This window comes from Prionailurus viverrinus, chromosome E1, assembly GCF_022837055.1.
Source record: "Prionailurus viverrinus isolate Anna chromosome E1, UM_Priviv_1.0, whole genome shotgun sequence".
Classification (NCBI taxonomy): domain Eukaryota; kingdom Metazoa; phylum Chordata; class Mammalia; order Carnivora; family Felidae; genus Prionailurus; species Prionailurus viverrinus.
Window position 1 is genome coordinate 34,664,137 of NC_062574.1, and position 25,163 is coordinate 34,689,299.

The window sequence follows — 25,163 nt, forward strand, 5'->3', positions numbered from 1 at the left end:
CTACATAATGAACACATCCATCACCCTAAATTTGCTTTGTAGCACCTCCTCCCCAGGCAGCCACTGATCTGTTTTCTGTCACTACAGACTAGTTTGCATTTTTTAGGATTTTATGTAAATGGAATTATGTACTTATTCCTTTTTTTGGCCTGGCTTCTTTCACTCAGCCTAATTATCTTAAGATTCACCCACTGTTACATTCATTTTTATTACCGAGCCATATTCCACTGCATGGATGCATCACAGCATTTATCCATTTGTCTACCGATAGACATTTGAGCAGTTTCCAGTTTAAGGGTTTTTGCCAATTACAAACAAAGCTGCTATTATACAACCCTGTGTAAACATATGCTTTCATTTCTCTTGGGTCAATATCTAGGACTGGAATGACTCATGACGTGTCTTAACTTTTTAAGAAACCTCCTCTTTCCAAAGTGGCTATACCATTTTTAGCTCCGACCAGCAGTGTATGATAGTTCCAGTTTGCCCACATCTTCATTAACACTTGGTATGGCCAGTCGTCTTAGCTTTAGCCATTCTAACAGAAGAATGAACAGTAAGTGTCTCATTGTGGTTTTAATTTGTATTTATCTAATGACTAATGAATGACTTCGAGCATCTTTACATGTATGTATTTGCCATCCCTTTATCTTCTTTGGTTAAGGACTATTCCAAGGATTTTCTGTTATTCACATATACAATTCTTACCTGCTGCAGGAGTACATCAATTTTATCTGTTAGAACCTGAATTTTTTCTTCATTTTTGCCTGTTGGACCAGCTGCCTATTGAAAAGAAAATAAACGTATTATCAGTAAGTAAAACACAGGAATATTCAAGCTCTCACATACCATACATAACACTTGCATTCATCCGTTAAAATACTGAATCACAAGGATAACTCAATTACCTTCAAATAGTCAATTACATATTTTATCAGTTACTAATAATTAGAAGAAAAATCTTAATGATTAGCAAAATCAGTACTACTAATAAAGAATGAAAAAAATGAATGCTTTTAAGTTTATGTCATTCTAAAAGAACACAAATTAATGAACCTGAACACAAGTTTCAATACTACAGAGGCCTCTGGGTCTCCAGAGAAAAGGGACATGTTACAAAGACTAACAAATTAATTTCATACTCACCCCAGAAGACTGCTGGTTTTGAGATAATGCCAAACGAGCATGGCCTCGTCTAATTCTACGTTCTACTTCTGCAAGTAAGCTCTGCAGGTATCGCAAAAAATCTCTCTCATAGCCAACTTTCATAAAACGAGAACTCTTCTCATACCTGAGAAGAATAAACAAGCGTTACTTTCTTTCCACATCTTTATCCATTAAAACTCACATATTCTCTTAACTATTTTTGTTAATGTTTATTTTTGAAGAGAGAGAGCATGAGTGGGGAGGGGCAGAGAGAGAGAGAGAGAGAGAGAGAGAGAGAGAGAGAGAGAGAGACACACACACACACACACACACACACACACACACACACACACAGACTCTGAAGCAGACTCCAGGCTCTGAGCTGTCAGCACAGAGCCCGCAGCAGGGGTCGAACTCACGAGCCACGAGATCATGACACCCAACAAACTGAGCCACCCAGGCACCCCTTAACTAATCTTATACACTGCTGTATTTACTCTGAAGGGTAAATCAAGTGTTTAAGAAAATTTCTAGTCCCTCAGCTTGGTAAAAGGAAAGTAGTACTTAGCATTTTGTCTGGTTAAGAGCACAGATAAGGCAAATCTAGGTGCTTCGCCAGCTCTACCACAATACTGGACCTGTGACCCTCGCCCCAGGATAAGTCTCATTTATAAAATCAGGGATTTTAAGGGGCGCCTGGGTGGCTCAGTAGTTTAAGCATCCCACTCTTGATTTCAGCTCAGGTCATGATTCCAGGATCATGAGACAGAACCCTGCCCTGGGCTCTGTGCTGAGCATGGAGCCTGCTTGGGATTCTCTCCCTCTTTCTCTGCCCCTCCCCACTTCATGTGCACACACACCTTCTCTCTCTCTCTCTTAGAATAAATATTAAAAAAAAATCAGGGCTCTTAAAAAAAAGATCAGGGTTTATTAGTATTTAAGCATATAGTATGCACTCATGTGGTGGCTAACAGTATCATTTTTGAAGCTATGACTTTCTACCATCCCACCTATTGACTAGAACCCCAACAAGACATTCATTTTATACTAATTGCAATTATTTCTTTAATCCTTGTCCCCTTTAAACCAAATAACTGACCAACGGGAAAGGACCTCAAAAGACAACTTACTGTTTCCGAAGATTTTCATCATGAATTTTCTCACATGGACCTGAAAAAAAAATGAGAAATGTAATGTATAAATTATTGGGGATGTTAACCTTTCCTCTTGCCAAAACAAAAGAAATTTCTTTAAAAAAAGATCCATTTGATCACTGAGTAGTCCGTACACACCTAAATTGGGCCTAATGAATCACAAAGCAATGTGCCCAAAGTAAACACATAAAAACTGTTCCCATTAATCTTCAAGATCAGTGTAACGGAGAGCAACTATACAGTAAGAAGAAAGAAGAGGGAATGCATGGAAAGAGAAATCATTCCTACTGCCACCCAAGAAAAAAACTGTAATGAGGGCCAACCTGCTGATCTTTTACTAATTTGGGGCATCTGCAAACAAAGCCAAAGAGTACAAGAATACTGACCTAGTCCCACCCCCACCTACCTCCAGAAGGCAACAGATTTTAACCACGTCACCTACGCCTTCCGGAATTTATTTCCATATTTCTAAACAATTTTGCCTTTTCCTGGTTAATCTTAGACATCAAAATTTTAGGTTCAATAAACACTTTATATTTTGACTATACAAGTACTATTACTTGCTGAGTCCAACAAAAGGAGCATTATGAGGACTTATGATATACTTCGTACTTTCGCTGGAATTCTTTTCATTTGCTTAATTTTCTGTATCTCCAAATTCTTCTCACTTTAATTCAGCTACAGAAATTCCCTCAATACTAATTTCTCTCAAGATTCCAAATCTATCAGATAATCAGCTTCAATTTCATCCCTGAGCTTTCTGTTCTGTTTCAATCCAGCTGCGTATTTTCTAAACTCACTGATAAGAGTTGTCATCCTGAAAGGTTCCTTTTCTGGTCTGCATTGGATGCAGTTTACTGGATCTCTTGTTTTTCTCCTTGGTCTTACACTCATGTGTCGGTGGAATTTCCAGAGAAAAGAATCATGGGAGATAAATTTGCTGAGATCTTGCATATCTGAAAATGTCTTTTTTTCACCTGCAGGCTTTGATGTTTGGCTATATAGCTAACCCAGTAAAAAATATATTTTCACTCAGAATCCTGAGGGTGTTTCTCCAAAGTCTTCAAGCGTCCAGTGCTGTTACTGACAAATCTGAGGCCATTCGGATTCATAATCTTGTGTGCTCCTGGCCCACCCCCACCATTCTGAAATTTCAGTGGTGTGCCTTGGGATGGATCTTTTTTCATCCAGTGTGCTGAGCATTTAAAGGACATGCTCAATCAAGAGACTAACGTCCTTCAGTATTGTAGAATTTTTAATTTGCTCTCTTCTGCTTTCTCTAGAATTTCTAATTAGTGTTGGACTGATACAATTTTGTCAAATTTTAGTATTTTCTGTGCGATCACCCAACATTCCAGCAAATTTCCTTGACTTTATTCTCAAACCTTTATAGTGATTTTATTCAGATTTCTCCAGTCCTAATTTCCAAGAGTTCTTTTGGTTTTTCAAAAGGTCCCTTTTTATATAGCATCCTATTTCTGATGTCCTCTCTTATTTCTCTGAAGATACTAAATTTAGTTATGACTTTTAATATTTTAGAGTGCCTGGCTGGCTCAGTTGGTAGAGCATACAACTCAGGGTCATGAGTTCAAGCCCCACGTTGGCCACAGAGCTTACTTTAAAAAAAAAAAAAAAAAAAAAAAAAAGACTTTTAATACCTTTTCTTCTCCTTCCCCCCTTATCTCTAATTTCACTAAACTTTTTTTCCCCCTCTAATTGGTTTTGGTTAATCTTTTGTTTTGAAAGTTTTCTTCAAAGGCCTAACTTGGATTCCTTGGCTGGAAAAACACTTCCAAAATCTAACTGGAAGTTGGTATGCACAGGCAGGGTTTATCAACAAATGGGCTTTACCACAGGAAAATAAGGCAGCAAAATTCTTTTAGGAGATTCCCCAAGGGTCAGTACCTGTAGATCACTTCTCTGGAACTGTTCACTTTCTCTAAAGACTCCTCTTCTCTTCTGCCTGAGGAAAAACATCTGGCTGTATCCTTCTAGGAACAGGGCAGAGGAAGGGAATGGGAAAACCCCACTAGTAAGAATATAGACTTAACTCTCTTATAAGTCTCATTTTTACTCACGACTGCCCTGTGCTATGTCCGGAATCCCAATATCTAGATTTGTCCAGTCCTAATGTGCTTCTGATGAGCTGGGCAAGCATCGTGCTTAATGAATTAACTTCTCTTTTATGTTTCTAAAATGATACTAATTATGTACCATTGTTGGGAGAAGAAGTCACTCAACTGGGTTTTTTTTTTTTTTGCAATCTGTGGTTCAGATGAACTACAGTCTCAGTGGTCCAATTTCTCCAGAAAATAACCCCCTAGTATCTCCAGGTTGTGGGGGTAGAAGTCGAATCACCAGATGCACAGGTCTTACGAGTCTCTCCAGGGACATTTGGCAATGCCTTTTTAGTTGGAGATGTTTTTGGTTGTCACACTCAAGGGCTACCTGCATCTAGTGGGTAGAGGCCAGGAATGCTACTGAACGTCTTACAATACACAAGACAGCCCCCCCTAAAACAAAATCACCCAGCTCAAAATGTCAAATGTCAAGGTTGAGAGACCATGAACTAGACTAATTTTTAATTTTCAGCCCCATGACTATGTTCTAGGGTACGTGGTACCTCCAAATCCTGAGCCTGTCCAAGGTTCTGCTGATCACTCACTCACTTCCTTTTAATATTCCCTTCGGCAGACTTTTAGGGTACAGGGTTTCTCTGTTGAGTTTGCTGCTACTATTCCATCCACTTGTCATCTTCCAAAAATTTGTTGACATCTCTAATGTTATCTCTTCTTCTGTTTATACCTTTCTTGTTTTTAAATTTTCATTTTAGTGGAGGGATTTGGGAAGGAATGGAAATAGACATGTATGTTCATGTAAGCTACCGTGTTTAACTAGACTGGCATTTATTAGTATAAAAGTCTAAGCCAAGAAAGAAATTATTTTACCAACAAACCTTATTTAAGAGAAAAGTTTTCGGAATTTATAAAGTACAAGTTTTTATTTTAAATCGTAATTTGATATAAGTTACATAGAAAATTCACTTACCAAGATCAGAACGAGTGTTTGTGAACAATTCCGCGGGACAAAAACCACAGAGATAATATTTACAAACCTAGTGAAGAAAAACAAAGGTACTTAAATTTTTTAAGTTGTTCAGTTTCAAAACTATATTGGAAAAGGGTACGAAATAACTATTTTCTCATTTTTTAACCTTCATCTTTCAACCAAATAAGTATAAGAACAGGTTCGTTTGTTAAACCCTATTAGTTTTTAAATTCGTGACTTTCCAACTCCCAGATTTCACTAAAAAATGTCAGGATGGATGAAGAGTCACCAGAATTTCCTACTATCTACCTTTTTTTGTTTAATGTTTATTTATTTTTGAGAGAGACAGAGAGAGAGAGAGAGAGAGAAGGGAGGAGGGGCCGAAAGAGAGGGAGACACAGCATCCGAAGCTGGCTCCAGTCTCTGAGCTGTCAGCAAGAGCCTGACACGGAGCTTGAACCCCTGAACCAGGAGATCATGACCTGAGCCAAAGTCGGATGCTTAACGGACTCAGCCACCCAGGCGCCCCTCCTACTATCTATCTACTTTTAATCACCGCTCTCCTCACAAAGCAACAACAAATATGGGAAAGATATCCACAAGGGAAAATTTTAACTTTACTGAAAACAAAAAAAAACCCCTACACTGTTATCATCGTTCTAACTCTGTTAAAGACCAAAACCAATTTACAGATTAGAATTTGGAAATCACTGTCTAAATTACAAATAACATTCATATAAAGTAATCTGGGTGGGTATTTTCCTTTAAGAGATCCTGTAACAAGCCCTGAAACGCCCTGGATATTTTCACACACGAGCACTTCACTAAGCGACTCCTCATGGGCTCCTACAGTATAAGCAAAGACTATTAACACGAAACTGACTTTTAATTCTCTCCATTAGTACTTACTCTTAACTCCTTCAGATATATTCCAAGACTGCCCTAGCTGATTATTTAATTCTATACACTGCAAACCAAAAACTAAAAACTGTTAAGCAAAATTCCAAAATATCTCCTTCTTTCTTATACTACTTCATTGTTATTAGGTAATTAATGTGCAACACTGAAAGGTATGAAAAGAAAAGGTATGTTAAATTTAAGAGAATTCTTTGTAAATACATAGGACTGGATGTTAAATTCTCTTTTTTCTAGACAGGAAATCATACAATTCTTTTTGGTAATGAAATATCAATATAGTACTTACTGAATCTTAGTTTTAATATTTTTCACTGAAATCAAACGGACCCAGATCTGACTCTGGGCTTTACCTGTGGCTTACCTTTTCTGTAAAACTGGTGATTACTACTAAGCTTCAATGTTTGTCATAAACTGATATATGTTGTTTTTTAAAACTAAAATATTTCTAGTTTACCATAAACCCTAAGTTTCATTTATACAAGTAAGACTTTCTCAAAAATAGTAGATTCTTGGGTGCCTGGTCAGTGGAGCGTGTGACTCCTGATCTTGAGACCATGAGTTCAGGCCCCACATTAAAAAGAAATTAAAAATAATAAATAAATGTAGATTCTAAGTGGCCAAAACTCTAAGTCTAAATGTTCTATGTCAGTTTTTACATAAAACTTCAATAAAGTATTTTCAATTAAATAAACACATTCTCAAATCTAATTAAGTACTGCATGGGATTTTAATTTAAAGTGGCAGTTAGAGGGCCCTAAAGAAACTGGATCCCAAAGATTACAGGTGGGCATTTTTGAAATATGTCCACATTCAAGTGGAGATCAAAGAAGCCCAACAGAAGGAACTCCGGGCAGTGAATTCGGATTGAACAAAAAAGTTCTTTTTCTAAGAGTTTTTTTTGAAGATAATGATTCTGACTTTAGAGGAACTATGGTGATTGGGAGTGGAAGGAATCACATGTAAAATTCATTAAATAAAAACTTATTGAGGGGTGCCTGGATGGCTCAGTCGGTTAAGCGTCCAACTTTAGCTCAGGTCATGATCTCATGGTTCGTGAGTTCAAGCCCCATGTGGGCTCTGTGTTGACAGCTCAGAACCTGGAGCCTGCTTCAGATTCTGTCTCCTTCTCTCTCTACCCCTTCCCCACTCGTACTCTTAAAAATAAATGAACATTAAAAAACAAAACAAGGGGCGCCTGGGTGGCTCAGTCGGTTAAGCATCCGACTTCGGCTCAGGTCATGATCTTGCGGTTTGTGAGTTCAAGCCCCGCGTCGGGCTCTGTGCTGACAGCTCAGAGCGGGGAGCCTGTTTCAGATTCTGTGTCTCCCTCTCTCTCTGACCCTCCCCCCTTCATGCTCTGTCTCCCTCTGTCTCAAAAATAAATAAACGGTAAAAAAATAAAAAAATTAAAAAACAAACAAACAAAAAAAAAAAAACCACAAAAAAACTAGGGCACCAGCTCAGGTCATGATCTCACAGTCTGTGAGTTCCAGCCCCGTGTCGGGCTCTGTGCTGACAGCTCGGAGCCTGGAGCCTGCTTCAGATTCTGTGTCTCCCTCTCTCCCTGCCTCTCTCCTTCTCATGCTCTGGCTCTGTCTCTCTCAAAAATAAACAAACATAAAAAAAAAAAAAAACTTACTGACTTTAAAGTTAAGTTAAATAAATAAGCAAGCAAGCAAACAAATAAATAAAGTGCCATTTAGGGGCACCTGGCTGGCTCAATCTGTGGAACATGTGACTCTTAATCTCAGGGTTTTGAGTTTGAGCCCCACATTGAGTGTGAAGATTACCTAAAGGAATTTTTTTTTAAAAACCCTTAAAAACTAAAGTCAAAGGGGCATCTCAGTGGGTTAAGCAACCGCCTTCGGTTCAGGTCATGATCTCATGGTTTGTGAGTTTAAGCCCCACAGTGGGCTCTCTGCTCTCAGCATGGAGTCCACTTCAGATCCTCTGTTCCTCTCTCTGTCTCTCTCAAAAAATAAACAAAGTGGCATTTAATTTTAGATGACATTTTAATTTTAAAAAGTAGAAAGTGACACTTCAATAATAATTTAAGACTATGTGCTAAAAACAATGCTAGAAATCCAAGAATGAATTAAGACCTACTCTTCAGGAAGATCAGTCTCATAGAAGACAGTCAAAAACAAAATATAGAGTGTACTAGAATATACGTGCAACACCAGACACAGAAGTGAATTTAGTCAGGACTGTCAGGTCATCACAGGTGGTGAAGCTTGAACTGGTTCTTCAGTTCAGAAGGAGAAAGACTGTAAGGCATTCTAGGCATAAGGAAAACAATATGTGAAAAAAGATGATAGTATGAAATGGGGAAGTGTAAACAGGTATGCTTGGAGAGACAACACAGTGCGGAGCTTGAATCTTGGCTCACACTTATCCATTGTGAACTATAGACTAACTCTTGGTTTCCTCATCTAAAAAAAAGTAGACGACACTATTTCATAGCAAAATTATAATATTTAAATTATGTTTGTTACATGAGGAGAGGGGACAAATTAGTCTGATTTTTACCATACTGGGTTTTTTTTAATGGTTTTAGACACTATGGACACCAAGTAAGACATGCCTACTAGTGGGCTAACCCTAGAATTTAGTCCAATCACCCCATTTAAGAGATCAACCACATGACCTGCCCTAAAAGCACCTCGCTGTTTACAAAATCCAGATTAGAAGCCACTTTCCTGGGGCACCTGGGTGGCTCAGTTGGTTGAGCGGCCGACTTCGGCTCAGGTCATGATCTCACAGTCGTGAGTTCAAGCCCCGCGTCGGGCTCTGGGCTGACAGCTCGGAGCCTGGAGCCTGTTTCGGATTCTGTGTCTCCCTCTCTCTGACCCTCCCCCCTTCATGCTCTGTCTCGCTCTGTCTCAAAAATAAACATTAAAAAAAAAAATTAAAAAAAAAAAAAAAAAAGAAGCCACTTTCCTAATCCAGTTCTATGTGCTCTTTTCCACTCTTCAATTCTCCTTAAGATACCGCTGTAACATGACTGGTACATCAAAATATGTTACTCTAGGGGAACCTGGGTGGCTCAGTTGGTTAAGCATCCATCCACAAGACTCTTGATTTCGGCTCTGGTCATGACTTCATGACAGCATGGAGCCTGCTTGGGATTTTCTCTCTACTCCTCCCTCCTTGCTCACGGGCTTGCACGCGCTCTTGCTCTCTCAAAATAAATACACTTAAAAAATGTTATTCTACCCATTAAACTCTAGCTACTTAGACTGCTTCTTTTCTTTTCCAGGAAGAGAGTGAGAGAGAGCACACACAAGTGGGGGAGAGGGGTACAGAGGGAGAAAGAATCTCAAGCAGGCTCCAAGCACAGCACAGAGACTGCTTGGGATTCTCTCTCCCTCTCTGCCCCTCCACGGCTCTCTCTCTCTCTCTCTCTCAAATAAAGAAAGAAAAAAAAGTTGGACCCTCAACTGACTGAGCCACTCAGATGCCTCCAGACTGGTTCTTTTAAACTCTCGCCAGGGACTAAGGATCTTTAACTAAAAATACTAACAGTCTTTTATTCAGCAAATGTTTACTAAATGTGCATCATGGAGCTAACAATCTGATAACCAAAGGTGGGACAGGGAGGCACCAAGGGAGTGGGGTGACCAGGATTCTTGTGATTTATCTTCTTGATAAATCTAAGGCAACACCACTGACCAGAAGAGTTCAGTCTCAATAGCATGCTTTAGTGAATTCATCAGCAGTCAAGAGAAAGCAGAAATAATAATCAATCTTGGAAATCTGACTAGAAAATCTGAAACGCAAATTCCCATATTAAACAAAGTCAAATTGTCAAAAATTAAAACAATATCTGGCATTAGATACAGTGCTGTGACAAGGATACTCCAAACATACTAGAGGGCTGTGGGACAATTTGGCAGCGTCCATCAAAATGTAAAACGTGCATTTACTTTAGCCATCACCTCTCTAGGAACCCATCCTACAAGTGACTCAGCTATATGTACTAGAATGTTCTCTGCAGCTTAGTAATGGGAAAAGAATTAGACATAATCTACATACCCACCAGAGAACAAAAAGTTAAAAATTAAGGTAGATTTTTTTTCTTAAAGATTTTTATTTTTAAGTAATCTCTACACCCAATGTGGGGCTTGAACTCACAACCCTGAGATCAAGAGTCACATGCTCTACCAACTGAGCCAGCCAGGTGCCCCAATTAAGGTAGATTTTTATGTACAAACAAGGAAAGATGCCACAATGGAAATTAAAACTGTTAAAAATATAATTAATTATATATTACATAATATTACGTTAAGCTATCTGTAACTTTCACTTACGTATGTATACACGTCTATAAACACAATTACATGTTATGTAATTTACATTAAGCTATCTGTAACTTTCACTTACATATGTGTATACATCTGTAAATTATCAGGAAAGGCACAGAAACATACACACCAATTTTTCAAGTTTTTCAGAGGGATTTGGCAATGGGGAGGGGAGGCAAGGACAGGCTTTCACTATTTCCAAGTTAAATTTTAATTTTTTATAGCAAGCATGTTTACTTTGGTAAAAAATACTTTTAATGGTGCTAAGTTCAGAGGGAAAACTTGAAATAATAAAATCAACTCCCAATTATTAATGGAATCAGTATTTAAATGAGATTATTTAGTATAAAGAACACTTACACATGTTAGGAAACTGAAGTATAAATATCTAACTCAAACTATGCTAAGACTTACACCTTAACAAAAACAGTCCTATTTTTTTTAGCATTCACTTCTTCAAGGCACAATCAATTCTGGTCATTTATTTAGACCACTTCTAATCACAAAAGTATGTTAAGAATACCTTATTTTTTGTCTTTCTATACCCACTTGAATCAAACAATATTAATTCTCCCTTGAGCTAATCAAATATTTTCAATGCTGTCTGCATTATTTTTGTTAAACTGCTTTCCCCAAGTCAGTTGAATCCCTAGTTGTTTCTCACCCCAACAGGCCATCTAGTTATAATTTTACAGACAGTGAAGCCTTCAAATCATTAAAGCACATGTAAATGTCTTTACAGGGGCGTGTGGGCGGCTCAGTTGGTTAAGTGGCCGGTCTCTTGGTTTCCCCTCAGGTCATGATCTCACCATTCTTGGGATCCAGCAAGGACAGCATGGAGCCTGCTTAGGATTCTCTTTCTCCCTCTCTTTCTGACCCTCCCTCATTTGTGTGTGTTTCCTCTCAAAATAATAAAAATAAACTTTAAATGTCTTTACAGACACCTACAAACATAGGTCTCCAGCTAAAATCCTATGAATGTCTTAAAAGAGTTTCTTTGGTATTGTAAGTTATTAACAGCCTTGGACACATCTTTGGTTCCATGAGATAAGTTCCATTTTATAAGCAAATTCTAAAGAGAATGAATTTATTCAATTTCTATTTCTGGTCATCTAAATACTGGCATTTAAAATTCATCATGTTGGCAACAGTCAATCTGATATTCCATCTACTGCTTAAAGCCTTTGTTCCCCAATGTAATTCAGTCCCAACTTTTAACAAGGCTTACAAATATCATTCAAAACCAGATTTCTGCCCATCTATCTACATCCCCTTCTCCAACAAAAGCAACAAGGCCTCCAGCACTATTCACAATTTCTCAAGCCTAAGATCTTCTCCAGCTCCTAGTAACATGTCTTCTCTCTCACTCCCTGAGGCTAATTCCCAGTATTTAAGAGCCACTTTTAGATGCCTTTCCCAACCACCCCAGTCTAGGTTATTAGATGCCCCTCTGATGTGTGCTTTTCAAGACGCTATATGTGTTCTATTGTGGCACTTACCACATGTTACAAAAGCACATTTACTCTTTTATATCTGTCACCAGACTGATGGTTCTCTCAGGCCAAGTGCCCTATCTATACTATTACGGTTCTGTTCTATATTTTTGTTGAATAAATGAAAACAGAAAATATGCCCAGCTTACACCTAAGAAATGAGAAAATTAAACATATTTCATAAAACAATGAAGCACTATTATTACTAACTTAAGCTGTCTCCCCCTGTGAAGAAATCAATTCTAATGATACATACGCACATTTTCCCTGAAGCAATCAAATATTAAAGAAATACCTAACATTTTCAGTGTGATAACAGTATTGTGGTTATGTTCTCTTGAAGTCCTTACATTGTAGAGATATATAATGATGTCTTTAAAGCTTAAATGAGAGAACTGCTTCAAAATAAAAGGCAGAGAATATAGTGACTATAATACTGCCAATAATAAACGCATTAATGTGGCATTGGGCATAGGCACACAATTTATTATAGTATTTACTTCTGTATATGTTTTGGGAAACTGCAAACAACAGTTATGTACATACACAACACATAGACTGCTGCCAATTTGGAGAAGCCCAACACTTATGTACAGTAAGACAGGAAATGCCTGCATTTCTGACAAAACGAACACTTTGTAACTGAACGAAAACTATCCAGTAAAATGCTTACATTAGATGTCATGAGCTATAATGACTAATTTTTGTTGTCAAAGTTCACAGGTAAACATGTGGACAGGATTGTTTTTCTTTTTCAAACAGCTTTCAGTGTCAATGACAATATCTGTTAACATTCTGAAGATTTTAGAAAAGAACATTTAGTTCAAATCCCTCCATGAATTATTAAACCCCCACTGAGCAGGAGGCATACTTGAATTTGATAAATGATGAAAGAAATCTCACTTTTTTTTTTTGAGAGTATGCGTGTGCACAAGTGGGGGGGAGGGGGAGAGGGAGGGAGAAGGGGAGAAAGACACTCTCAAGCAGGCTCCTCGCAGGCCTCAATGCGGGGCTCCAACTCACAAACTGTGAGATCATGACCTGAGTCAAAGTCAGACACTTAACTGAGTGAGCCACCCAGGCGCCCCAAGAAATCTCGTTTTAGAGTTAAGCCAACAGTTAAATATTTCACTTCCGTATTGAGATCTACAATGTAAAAACCTCAATTTGAACTACAAAGTTCCTGTTATATCATATAAAAGATACTGAAAACTCTAGACCAAACCCTAACACATCCCCTACAATCTGAGCTATTCAGATAATTAGAAAGCTATTAATGCCTTCTCTGACAAACACTGAAATCTTCCCATGTGGACACCCACTGAAAGATGCTCACACTAGGCAGTTAAAATCGTATGCTTTCCTCATTACTGCAGTTGTTCAGAATTAACAGAACTGCTTAATGCAAAAATACTAATAACCTCAAGGAAATGTAAAATATTAATAAGCGAGGTAGCAGGATTACGAATGAATCCTTGGAATGGCATTAAAGCTGATTTGACTTTAGCAGAAAACTACTTTCAGACCCAGAGGTAGCAATCAACAAAGAAGGTGGAAATGCCTGTAAAACTCCAGTAAAGCACTTTCCAAGATTCAATCAGGATAGTGGTTACATAGACACCATAACAAAGGAAAGGTCGATAATTTGCATCACAGATGCATCCTTCACTTAAAAAGGAGCTTCAAGAGCTACTAAGTCACAATTAAAAACCCAGGACTAATCAAGTGGGTCAGGAAGCTGTAGTTCACAAGCTTCAGAACGCATAAGGCCATTTAAAGAAAATCCAGATTTCCAAGGTTTTCCCTCAGGGCTACAAAATCAGTATCTCTCCAGGGTGAGGTACAGAAATCTGCATTTAAAACAAATTCCACAGGTCAGTCAGATACAGACATCCAAGAACTATTTTTTTAACCACTAAGGTTAAGTTTCCATTTCAGTTGTTAAACAAAAGGACCCCACCCAGATGAAACAGCTTTTCCCATCTAGTGCAAATGCAGCAAAGAAAAATTTCCAGATAGAATGGGAATGTAAAAATATTTTGAAATATCAGGTTGCAGTATCCTGAAACCCTTACAGTATATGCTGGGGTTGTCCATTTTCACAGGATTTTACCACTAACAACCAACAGCATAAGAATATGCAAATGACCCGGAAGTGATGCCACGAGCTTCCAGAGCTTTATTATACCCCAGAGTAATTGAGTCTTATTTAGAAGAGGCCATGTGCTTTGTTCCAGGTCAACACCAACATTCTCCCTGCAGACATAAATCTGAAATACCAGTAATTGGCTTTTCAAATCCCTTGATCGAGAATAAAGTGCAACCTGTCATTAAAGGAATAAATACCTTGGTGACAAGCACTAAGAGTTTAAATCAACAAGAAGCACTAAAAGTGAAAGATCATAGCTGAGATGACAAAACCTAAGTCGCTATTCTGAGAGCCTCATTGCTAACTAAAAGCAATGCTCAATAAAATACAACAGGAAAACAAAGTTTCTTCACAACACGTGTTCAAAACCAAGGAGGCATAGACATTAGACTGCTCTAGTTGTTGAGCAGGCAATCAAAAGCAATTTTCTCTTTAATCCAAAATAATGTCCAAAATGTCCTATTTGCACATCAGCTAAATTGTAATTTTGTTTTGTTTTGCAAAGCAAAAGATTCCCAAGTAGTAAAGAAAAAATGACTTCACTGTGACAAACAGATGCCTAGAAAGAGGGTCAAAACAATCCACAAAGTTACTCGGCTTCCTATTTTAACATGCAGAGAAAAAACCCAAATATAAGAAACAAAAAAAGAAAGAAAAGCTTTTAAAAAGCTTCACCTCTGCTAAGTTCAAGGACAGATGCATGAATTTGACCCCACACAATAAATTCTACTGTAACACTTCCTACTACTTTGGAATCAGGCAACACCTCAATACATCTTTAGCCACTTATTTTTTAAGATCCTGAAAGGATTCATCTAGCACCAACTTGTTTTCCTGCATCACAAAAAAGAAATTTTACTAAAGCCTACATTAAAAAAAAAAAAAAGAGTAAGCAACTTTTTAAAACAGCTTAATTGTTCAACTACACTTCATATTTTGACTAGCAACCGCCTTTAAATTACCACGTTGTTTGGTTATAACCGCGAGCTAAGTAAAATTAAAATCTACACCTGCTCTTCAGGTTAAGACCCAACATAAAACGTTACACTGCATGTTCAAAACACTTGAAATAGACTGGTTATCTGCAGAGAGTCAGTTTCATAGAATCGTGGAAAGTGAACACAACTACAAAGATTAGGTTCAGTTTCGCCACTTAACTTGCCAAGAGACCTTGGGTAACCTCTCAAGACTCACCTGTGAAAATGGGATTATAATATTTACCTTTACTCATAAGGTTAAAATGACCAAGTGAGTTTTTATTCAAGTATAATTAACAGTGTTTTATTAGGTTCAGGTGTACAATATAATGATTCAACAATTCTGTTTCTCAGGGCTCATCAAGATACGTGTACTCGTATCAAACGAGTTTTACGTGAAAGAAAAAATCTTGACAACCATCTACATGAAGGGCTTACTAAAACGTACTGCTATCAAACAGTACCTGTTTATCATCATGGTAAGCCCTACCAAGTTATGACCTCTTAAAATTTTATTTCCTCATATAAGCGTCGAAATAGAACTATTACTAAAGTAATAGAGTGCCACGGTTTTTACCACTAATCCTGGCCAGAAATTTCAGTCTAAATACGACGCTCAACCCAAATAACGGAAGAATGTGCCCTTTTCCCTATCTTATAATGAGGTGAAAACTCCGGAGCCTCTAGATGTAATAAAATCCTTTCCCGCGTTTCCCTGCCTCACTAAGGTGCTCTTCAATTCTGCCAAGGGCCCTCTTCGACTTCCTAGGTACTAAAACAACAACAACAAAAACAGATTATCCTTCATCCCCAGACCCGGGCGGGCTCCTCCCTCCCGCCACAGACTCACTCGTCCCTGGCGCTGCCCGCGCCCCAAATCGCGCCGCGAACCGGACCGGCCCCGGCCCGCGCCGCTCCCCTCCCCCACGGCACCCGGGCACACACCCAAGGCCCGCGGGACTTACGCTCTCGTGGTCCCACCGCACGTTGCTGCGCTTCTCGTCCGGGGCGAGGTTTCGGTCCCGGCCCATTAACTCATCCAACAACTGCGCGGCCGAAATCATGGTGCTTTTCTCGGGCGGCTGCTCCCACCAGCCCTGGCACCCGCTAAAGAAAACGCCGGCGACACAGTCGCCAATCCCTTCGGCCTGCTCGCAGGCCGAAAAGCCTCCTCTAAAGAGGAGCCGATAAGACAAAATGGCCGCCGCGCGGCCGCCCTCCCAGCATGCCGTGCGCGCGCGTGCGCCCGCGCGGACACGCCCAGGCCTAGGAGGTGTGGACGGGCCCGCTTCCGCCTGCCGGGGGGCGGAGCCTGCCAAGGCCTGGTCCGGACTCCGCCCCTGCCCCGTGGCACCGCCCCACTTCGCGCCTGGCGGAACTGAGGGTCACGCAGCTCCACAGCGCTTCACGCCTCCTTCCCTGGGCGGTCGTCTTCGCTGAGCTCTTTCGCAAGAAGCAATGGGAGGCTACGTGTTGAAACCTGGTCTCCGCTCTGAAATGGAGAAAGGGGCAGTGTCTCCCTTCGCACCACGCGGTGCGGTCTGTACCATCTTCCAGTGGAGGAAACTGAAGATCTGCACTCCGATTCCGTGTTCCGACTGCGGTGTTCCTAGTCACTGCGCTCGCTTCCTCTTCCACCTGGTGATCCTCCCACCCCGATTCCCCTGATCAGGCAGAATGTGGAGATTCAGTCATGCACCTGATGACCTCCCAGTCGAATTTTTTAAAATTATTCATCTCTTCAACAACAGTATTTACCGTGTGCCAGGTAAGCTCTTGAAGCTTGAAGCTAAGCTCTGAACCTTTCAGACACAGTCCTTGCTCCCCGAGACCTTGAGGATTATTGAGGGAGACAGTCACTAAAGAAATAAAATGAAATCTGTCAATATAAATTGCGGTAAGTACTCCATCACAGTTCAGGGTATGGACTCTGAAGCCAGATCAACCTGATTTGGTAATCCCAGCTCTTCCACTCTGTGCCACCTTTAACCCATCTGAAAAATGGGATGAATGATAGTGGTCCTGTTAAAAAAAAAAAAACAGGCCCCAAAATGGAGTCACTGTTGATAAACCCCACTAAATGTGTAACCTTTAGCCTCTCCCAGGAGTAGAATGTAAACGAACAAATCTGGAATTTCCTGATCTGCACTCCCCACCTTATTCTACTCTAGAGGAAGGTAACCTTGCCCGAAACAATCCACTCTTGACTTCCTTTTCATATCCTCCTTCTATTTATAAAATCCTTCCATTTTGTACAGCTCAGAGCTCCTCCTGTCTGCTTGCTGGATGGGATGCTGCCCCATTCATGAATCTTTATCAAAAAAGCCAATTAGATCTTTAAGTTCACTTAGTTGAATATTGTTTTTTTTTTAAGTTATCTACCCACAGGTTGTTCTCCTGAAAATTAAATTAATTGATACAATGTAAGGCATGTAGAACAGGCCCAACACATTTTAAGTTTAATTAATCATTAGTTGATATGATGAGGGAGAAAAAGCAGGGTTCTTGTAAAGAGTAAAAGAGAGGCTTCTCTGTGGAAATGACTTAAAACCTGAAAGATAAGGATCCAGCCAAGCAAAGTGAACGAAAAAGAATTCAAGGCAGTGAGAGTAGCATTATGAAGGCATGTCATGAAACAACGTTCACATTATTTCAAATATACATAAAACTGAGTCTAGGTATGCAGGGTGCCCATTAGGTGGCCTGAGGATGCCAAATATTTGAGACACTCTTCTTTTTGAAGTTTTTTTTAAATTTTATTTTCGAGAGAGAGGGAGAGAGTGCGAGCAGGGGAGGAGCAGAGAGAGGGAGAGGGAATCTCAAGCAGGCTCAGAGCCTCCAGCAGGTAGCCACCCCCCCCCCCCTCCACCTCGGGGCTAGAACCTGGGAGGTCATGGCCTGAGGTGAAATCAAGAGCCAGATGCTTAACTGACTGAGGCACCCAGGGGCCCTGAGCCTACTTCTTAGAAAGAAAGGGAAGAAAGAAAGAAAGAAAGAAAGAAAGAAAGAAAGAAAGAAAGAAGAGAAAGAAGGAAGGGAGAAAGAAGAAGGAAGGGAGAAAGAGAGGAAGAGAGGAAGGAAGGAAGGAAAAGAAGAAAGAAAAAAGGAAAGAAAAAACGAGAAGAGGCTCAGCCTGCTTGGGATTCTCTCGCCTCTCTCCTGCCCCACTGGAACTCTCTCCCTCTCTCTCAAAAAACTTTAAGAAAAGAAAAAAAAAAAGTACCCATTGGATCTTACAGTTGGGAGCCAGATTGGAATGGATTGAAGAATGAAAGGGAAATTAGGAAGATAAATAATTGGACAACTCATTTTAAGAAGGGAAGGGGTGAAATGGGGAGAGACCTGAAAGGAGCTATGGGCCAAGGGAGGCTTTTTTAAGATGGGAAATTAGAATATGTTTAATGTCAAAGCAAGAGGTGGAAGATAAAAGTTGTAAGTTCTTAAGAAGGTGGCGCCTGGGTGGCTCAGTCCGACCTCGGCTCAGGTCAGGATCTCACGGTTTGTGGGTTTGTGCCCTGCGTCAGGCTGTCTGCTGTCAGCACAGAGCCCTGCTTCGGATCCCCTGTTCCCCTCTCCCTCTGCCCCTCCCCACTTGAGCTCTCTGTCTCTCTCAAAATAAATAAATAAACTTAAAAAAAAAAAAAAACGTGGTGGTGGAGCTCATCTCTGCTAGGTGGGATGCTGCCCAACTCATGAGTCATTTAATAAAGCCAATTAGATCTTTCAATTAAAAAAAGAAGATAATGGTGGTATAGGCTTCAGGACATATTTGTAGCTTATTGCCTTTGCTACAAGAAAGGACCTTTCTACACTGAAACAAGAAAAAAGACAACATCAGTTTGTAGATGTAGCAGTGAAATGAGAGAGTTCTCAGCTGCTGATGGCTACTCTTTGCTCAATGAAGCACTTTTTGAAGGTTCACCACTGCCACTACCACCAAAAGTGGGGACAGGGGGTAGTATAGATCTTGAACCACAAAGAGTTCTTCTAAAACCTGAATGCAGGGGCGCCTGGGTGGCTCAGTTGGTTAAGCAACCGACTTTGGCTCAGGTCATGATCTTGCAGTTCATGAGTTCGAACCCCACGTCTGGCTCTGTGCTGACGGCTCAGAGCCTGGAGTCTGCTTCAGATTTTGTGTCTCCCTCTCTCTCTGCCTCTACTCCCGCCCCCCCACTGCTTGCGCTCTGTCTCAAAAATGAATAAACGTTACAAAAATAAATAAAATAAAACCTGAATGCAAAGTTCCAGCTTCTGCTCACTAAAACTTTTAAATCGAATTCCGTCATTCATTCCACAAGCTTTACTGAAGCATGTGCTCTGTGCCACGAACTGGATTAATGGCTGGGAATGCTGAGACAGTTGTATAAGACCCTTTTCCCAGAAAGCTCCTGATCAGTGGAAGACCCCCCCCCCCAAAAGGAACAATAACTTGAAATGAAATGAAATGAAAATATTAAATGCATTTGGATTTTATCCAGTCACACCCTCAGCAAGTCTTACACTACAACCCTGCTTTCCCTAGATTCTAAGGCCGGACACTTCCATGTGTATTACAAGTACAGATAATGGTTTCATTCATCTATCCTACAATAATTCAACCAGCACCAGCATCATCTGTTTCAGACTCTGCCAGGCAGCAGGGACTCAGAAATAAAAGTAGTCTATTAACATCACAATGCCCAGTTTACCGTTAGCTTCTACAGATTTTATGAATTGGTCATTTCCTAATGATGAGAAGGGAAACAATCTTAACAGCCAGTGGTCTCCAGACCCCATTCCATACATCCTACTAATGGAAAGTATTAATGGGCTGAATTGTGTCCCTTCCCCCCCCCCTTATATTCATATGTGGAAGTTCTTTTTTTTTTTTTAATTTTTTTTTTCAACGTTTTTTTATTTTTGGGACAGAGAGAGACAGAGCATGAACAGGGGAGGGGCAGAGAGAGAGGGAGACACAGAATCGGAAACAGGCTCCAGGCTCTGAGCCATCAGCCCAGAGCCCGACGCGGGGCTCGAACTCACAGACCGCGAGATCGTGACCTGGCTGAAGTCGGACGCCTAACCGACTGCGCCACCCAGGCGCCCCCATATGTTGAAGTTCTAATCTCCAATATCTCATAATGTGACTATGTTTGGAGATGAACCATTAGAGAGGTGATTAAGTTAATGGGGCGCCTGGGTGGTTCAGTTGGTTAAGCGTCTGACTTTGGCTCAGGTCATGATCTCGTGGTTTGTGAGTTCGAGCCCCTCATTGGGTTCTGTGCTGATAGCTCAAAGCCTGAAGTCGTCTTCAGATTCTGTGTCTCCCTCTCTCTGCTTCTCCCCACTCCCCCCTCAAAAATAAACAAAAAATATATCAAAAAAGTAATAATAAATAAAAAATGAAGAGGTGATTGAGTTCAAATGAGACTGTTGGGGAATGGACGGGTGGGCAATCCGATATAACTAGTGTCCTTATAAGAAGATTTGGACACACAAAGAGACCTTAGGGAGGTGCACACACAGAGGGAAGACGGCCATCTGCACGCCAAGGACAGAGGCCTCAGGAGAAACCAAACCTGCTGACACCTTAATCTTGGACTTTTCACCTCCAGGACTATGAGAATAAATTCCTGTTGTTTAAACCACCCTAGGGGCGCCTGGGTGGCTGGGTTGGTTGAGCAACCGACTTCGGCTCAGGTCATGATCTCACGGTTTGTGAGTTCAAGCCCCGCGTCGGGCTCTGTGCTGACAGCTCAGAGCCTGGAGCCTGCTTCTGAGTCTGTGTCTCCCTCTCTCTCTCTGCCCCTCCCCCACTCATGCTCTGTCTCTGTCTCAGAAATAAATAAACATTAATAAATAAATAAACCACCCAATCTGTGGTATTTTGTGATGGCGGCCCTAGTGACCTCCTGTGGAAAGGAAACCAGTTACGACAGGTCTCCTAACTGCTTCCCAGTTTCCAGCGTGGCCCCCAGGCCCCTGTCCTCCACCTGCTTTGCTGCCTCAGTCACCTTAATAAATGTAAATCTGGTCCTGTCTCTTTCCTGTTCAAAACTCTTCAATGGCTCCCCATCACCCCCACTCAGAAAACCACAAGGTCACCCGTGATCTGACCTGCCTCTCTAACTTCATCTGCTACTGCTGGCCCACACCCTCCACACCCCAGCTTCCTACCACATTATCCTGTGTTCCACTGCTCCAGGCGTGGGGTGCTCTTCCCTCCCTCCAGCAGTTACTGCCCATCTTTCTCAGGTCACAGCCCAAGCATCCCCAGCTCTATGAATCCAATCTGGACCCTCATTCTTCACCTGCCACACACAACTGATCACCAGCTTTTTTGTGCCACGATTTTACCGTACGTAAACCTGCACACTTTGAGGTTGGCCACACTATTGCAAATATGAGTCTCCCTATAAAATCAATGAAAGTTCTTCTCGGTGGTAACGCCATTTCTTACTTGTCCCTGTAATTCTCAGATTCCCACAGAGGATATAATCTGTAGGAAGTAGCTCCCGTTTACTTCTAACTCCATGATAGCCCAGCTGTCCTCCTTATCACTCGACTGCAAACTTCCTTCTCCCAAGCTCTCCAGCAATCTCCTCGTGGCTGAATCTATTCCACACTTTTCAGTCCCTTCTTTCTTGCCCTATCTGCAGTACTTGGCCGTGTGGGTCATTCTCTTTTCTCCAAATTTTCCCATTCCTTTGCTTTTTCCTCTTCTTCATCTCATTTGTGGATTCTCTTCTGCCCATCATTAAAATGTTGAGTGTTCTTTGGGGTTCTGTCTTTGTCTACTCAGCACACTCTGTTGGGGCTATCTCTTCCTTTTCAATGATTTTGGTCAGCACCTTTTACTGGTGGCTACCAAATCCAAATCACCAGCCCAGAACTCCTTTATAAAAAAAAATTTTGTTTAATGTTTATTTATTTTGAGAGAGAGAGGCAGGGACAGAGTGTGAGCAGTGGAGGGGCAGAGAGAGAGGGAGACACAGAACCTGAAACAGGCTCCAGGCTCCAAGCTGTCAGCACAGGGCCTGACACGGGGCTCAAACTCACCAGTTGTGAGATCGTGCACGAACTGAGCCGAAGCCGGATATTTAACCGACTGAGTCACCCAGGTTGCCCCTAGAACTCCTTTCTAAATGTCACACTGTCACAGCCCTATACACAACTCCTTATGGGTAACTATTTGAATGAAAGTCGGGCACCTGCGTGGCTCTGTCCGTTAAGCATCTTGATCTCAACCCAGGTCATGATCTCAAGGTTCTTGAGATTGAACCCCGAGTCGGGCTTTGTGCTGACAGTGCAGAAGCTGCTTGGGATTCTCTCCCTCTCTGTCTGCCCCTCCCCTGCTCATGCTCTCTCTCTCTCTCTCTCTCTCTCAAAAGAAAAAAAGAAAATCAAAAAAGAAAGCACAGGTTCTGGAGTCAAACTGCTTGAATTCAAAGCCTTGCCCTATCACTAAGCTGTGTCATGTTGGGCAAGTTACTTACCTCTCTGTGCATCAGAGAATTGTGATAGATCTACCTTTATGGGGTTGTTGTGAGAATTAACTGAGATAATCCATGTACAGCACTTAGGGTAGTATCTGGCAATAAGTAAATGTTGGTAGAAGCAGTAATTAAAGGTCTTCAGAAAGCTCAACTCAGGAGATTCAAAAGTGAATTCATCATACCTAAAACCCTTTCTTCCTTCTTTGACTCAGATATCAGTAAATGGCACCATAATCTCCCCAACCAGAAACCTGGGTGTTATCCTTGTTTCCTGACCACGACTGCCCTCCCATTCTATCGGGGGCTCTTCCTTGACTCAACCTTGTCATAAGATCGACTGAGTGCTTCCAGTGTCCAGACTTCACACACTCATTCAATCCATAGAACAATCCTGCAAAGTAGGTGCTATTATTATCGGCCCCATTTGCAGATGTAGAATTTGAGGCACAGAAAGGGTAAGTAACTCATCTAAGATTATGCCAGTGGCAAAAGCTCAGATGCAAATACATGCAGGCTGGTTTTAATCTCCCCACTCACAAACACTGCACCATATGCCATACTGTTTCTATTGTAATACCTCTCGCATTCTATTGTTTGCCTTGTCTCCCCTGCTAGACTGTTGTTTGAAACCAGGGACTCTTAATTTGTTTGCAGCAATACCTTCAGTGACTAGAATAGTTCCTGGCAAACAATGCATGCTTAGTATACCCGGTGAGTTAGAGACGAGACAAAGTATAAACAAATGGAAGTAAAAGAATAGCCATCAGGTTGCATTCAGTTGTGGCCAGGGTTAAAGGTTTTGTTTGTGGAGAAAGTTTTTTTTTCTTTTTTTTCTTTTTTTAAGTTTATTTATTTATTTTGAGAGAGCGCAAGAGGAGTAGAAGCAGAGAGAGGGAGAGAATCCCAGGCAGGCTCCATGCTGTCGGTGCAGAGCCCAACTCATCGCTCGACCCCATAAACCGTGAGATCATGACCTGAGCCGAAATCAAGAGTCGGATGCTTAGGGGGGCCTGGGGGGCCCAGTCGGTTGGGCATTCGGCTTCAGCTGGGGTCATGATCTCATGGCTTGGGAGTTCAAGCCCAGCATCAAGCCTGCTTCGGATTCTGTGTCCCTCTCTCGCTCTGCCCCTCCCCCACTCATGCTTTGTCTCTCTCAAAAATAAACATTAAAAAAAAGTTTTTTTTAAGAGTCAGATGCTTAACTGACTGAGCCACGCAGGCACCCCAAGTTTGTTTGTTTTTTTTTTAATATGTGAGGATAACAAGGAGCAGATTGGAGTCAAAGATAAGCAAAGGTTGAGTTTAAGAAGATATTATCTACTGATTTAACAGTTATTGTAGGGCACGTGCTCTAATCCTCTTAAGAAAGGATTCACAGACTTTGTCGTGCAGTCACTACCAATTTTTTAAAACTGCTTTCTAATTATTTATTTTTATATTTACATCCAAGTTAGTTAGCATATAGTGCAACAATGATTTCAGGAATAGATTCCTTAATGCCGCTTACCCATTTAGCTCACCCCCCCCCCCACAACCCCTCCAGTAACCCTCTGTTTTAAAACTGCTTTTTTTTTTTTTTTCAACGTTTATTTATTTTTGGGACAGAGAGAGACAGAGCATGAACGGGGGAGGGGCAGAGAGAGAGGGAGACACAGAATCGGAAACAGGCTCCAGGCTCCGAGCCATCAGCCCAGAGCCTGACGCGGGGCTCGAACTCACGGACCGCGAGATCGTGACCTGGCTGAAGTCGGCCGCTTAACCGACTGCGCCACCCAGGCGCCCCAAAACTGCTTTTTTTAAAAAAAAAAAAAAAAAAAAGGATGCTACCTACTCCCCTGTCATTCAAATTATGTTAAAGGACCCACTTCCACTGCTCTGCACGTCAGCATCAGATGGAGCATCATGCTGGATCTGAGAATTAAAATTTAAATTGGGGGACAAATAAAAATGTAAGCTCAAGCTGAGTTCCAATTTGCCTTGGGGTCAATTTAAGTGCGCAGTCAGTTTATATTCAGCACCACCTGGTGTGCACTGAGCCCAGTGTGAATTACTGTGTCATAATAAACAAACCTGGGTCTTCCTTAAACAGCAGCAAGAAAAATGCTTGCTGTGCAGACCCTGGACAGTCCCAAGAAAGGGAAATGAAAACCCCATGGCTAAAGTTATCCCTTCCTATTTCTCTCCTCTCTTTGTTCAGGTCTTCCTCCTTTCCATCACAGGGTTATTTCCTTAACATCCCCCGTCCGCATCTGCAAGGTTCCATCCTGTGCCACACTGGAAGATCTCTCTCTCTCCAAGACACCGGGCTGGGCAAAACAATATTTTGGCTTTGTCCTACTAGGTAGTAAACCGGTGCCAAACCAGGCTCTGAGCCTCATGAGACTGGTCAGGCAGGAGTCAGGCAAAACGCTGTGTATAATACACACCATAGCTCTCCCGGGAGATCCTGGCATCAGCACCAGGATAGATAACGCCACCGTCTCTGTGGTGTTCTTCTTT

General features: G+C 41.2%; 1 protein-coding gene across 10 annotated transcripts in view; it reads right to left on the minus strand.

Moving 5' to 3' along the window:
- Window positions 1-16,415, minus strand: part of LUC7L3 (LUC7 like 3 pre-mRNA splicing factor) — a 30,168-nt gene extending 13,753 nt beyond the window's left edge. For 3 of the 10 annotated variants that reach the window (XR_007146792.1, XR_007146791.1, XM_047832413.1), the window contains exons 1-5: window positions 16,155-16,413; window positions 5,349-5,415; window positions 2,277-2,316; window positions 1,147-1,291; window positions 709-783 (exon numbers count right to left, since the gene is read on the minus strand). Coding sequence is in view for 6 of the 10 variants with exons in the window: in XM_047832413.1 (XP_047688369.1) it covers window positions 709-783; window positions 1,147-1,291; window positions 2,277-2,316; window positions 5,349-5,415; window positions 16,155-16,253 (426 nt within the window). In the remaining 4 variants the exon portion in view is untranslated. Of the gene's footprint in view, window positions 1-708; window positions 784-1,146; window positions 1,292-2,276; window positions 2,317-4,205; window positions 4,292-5,348; window positions 5,416-16,154 lie in introns of those variants that run through there. The other 7 variants (XR_007146794.1, XR_007146793.1, XM_047832415.1 and 4 more) reach the window with 4 other exon arrangements.
- Window positions 16,416-25,163: the final 8,748 nt, after the last annotated feature.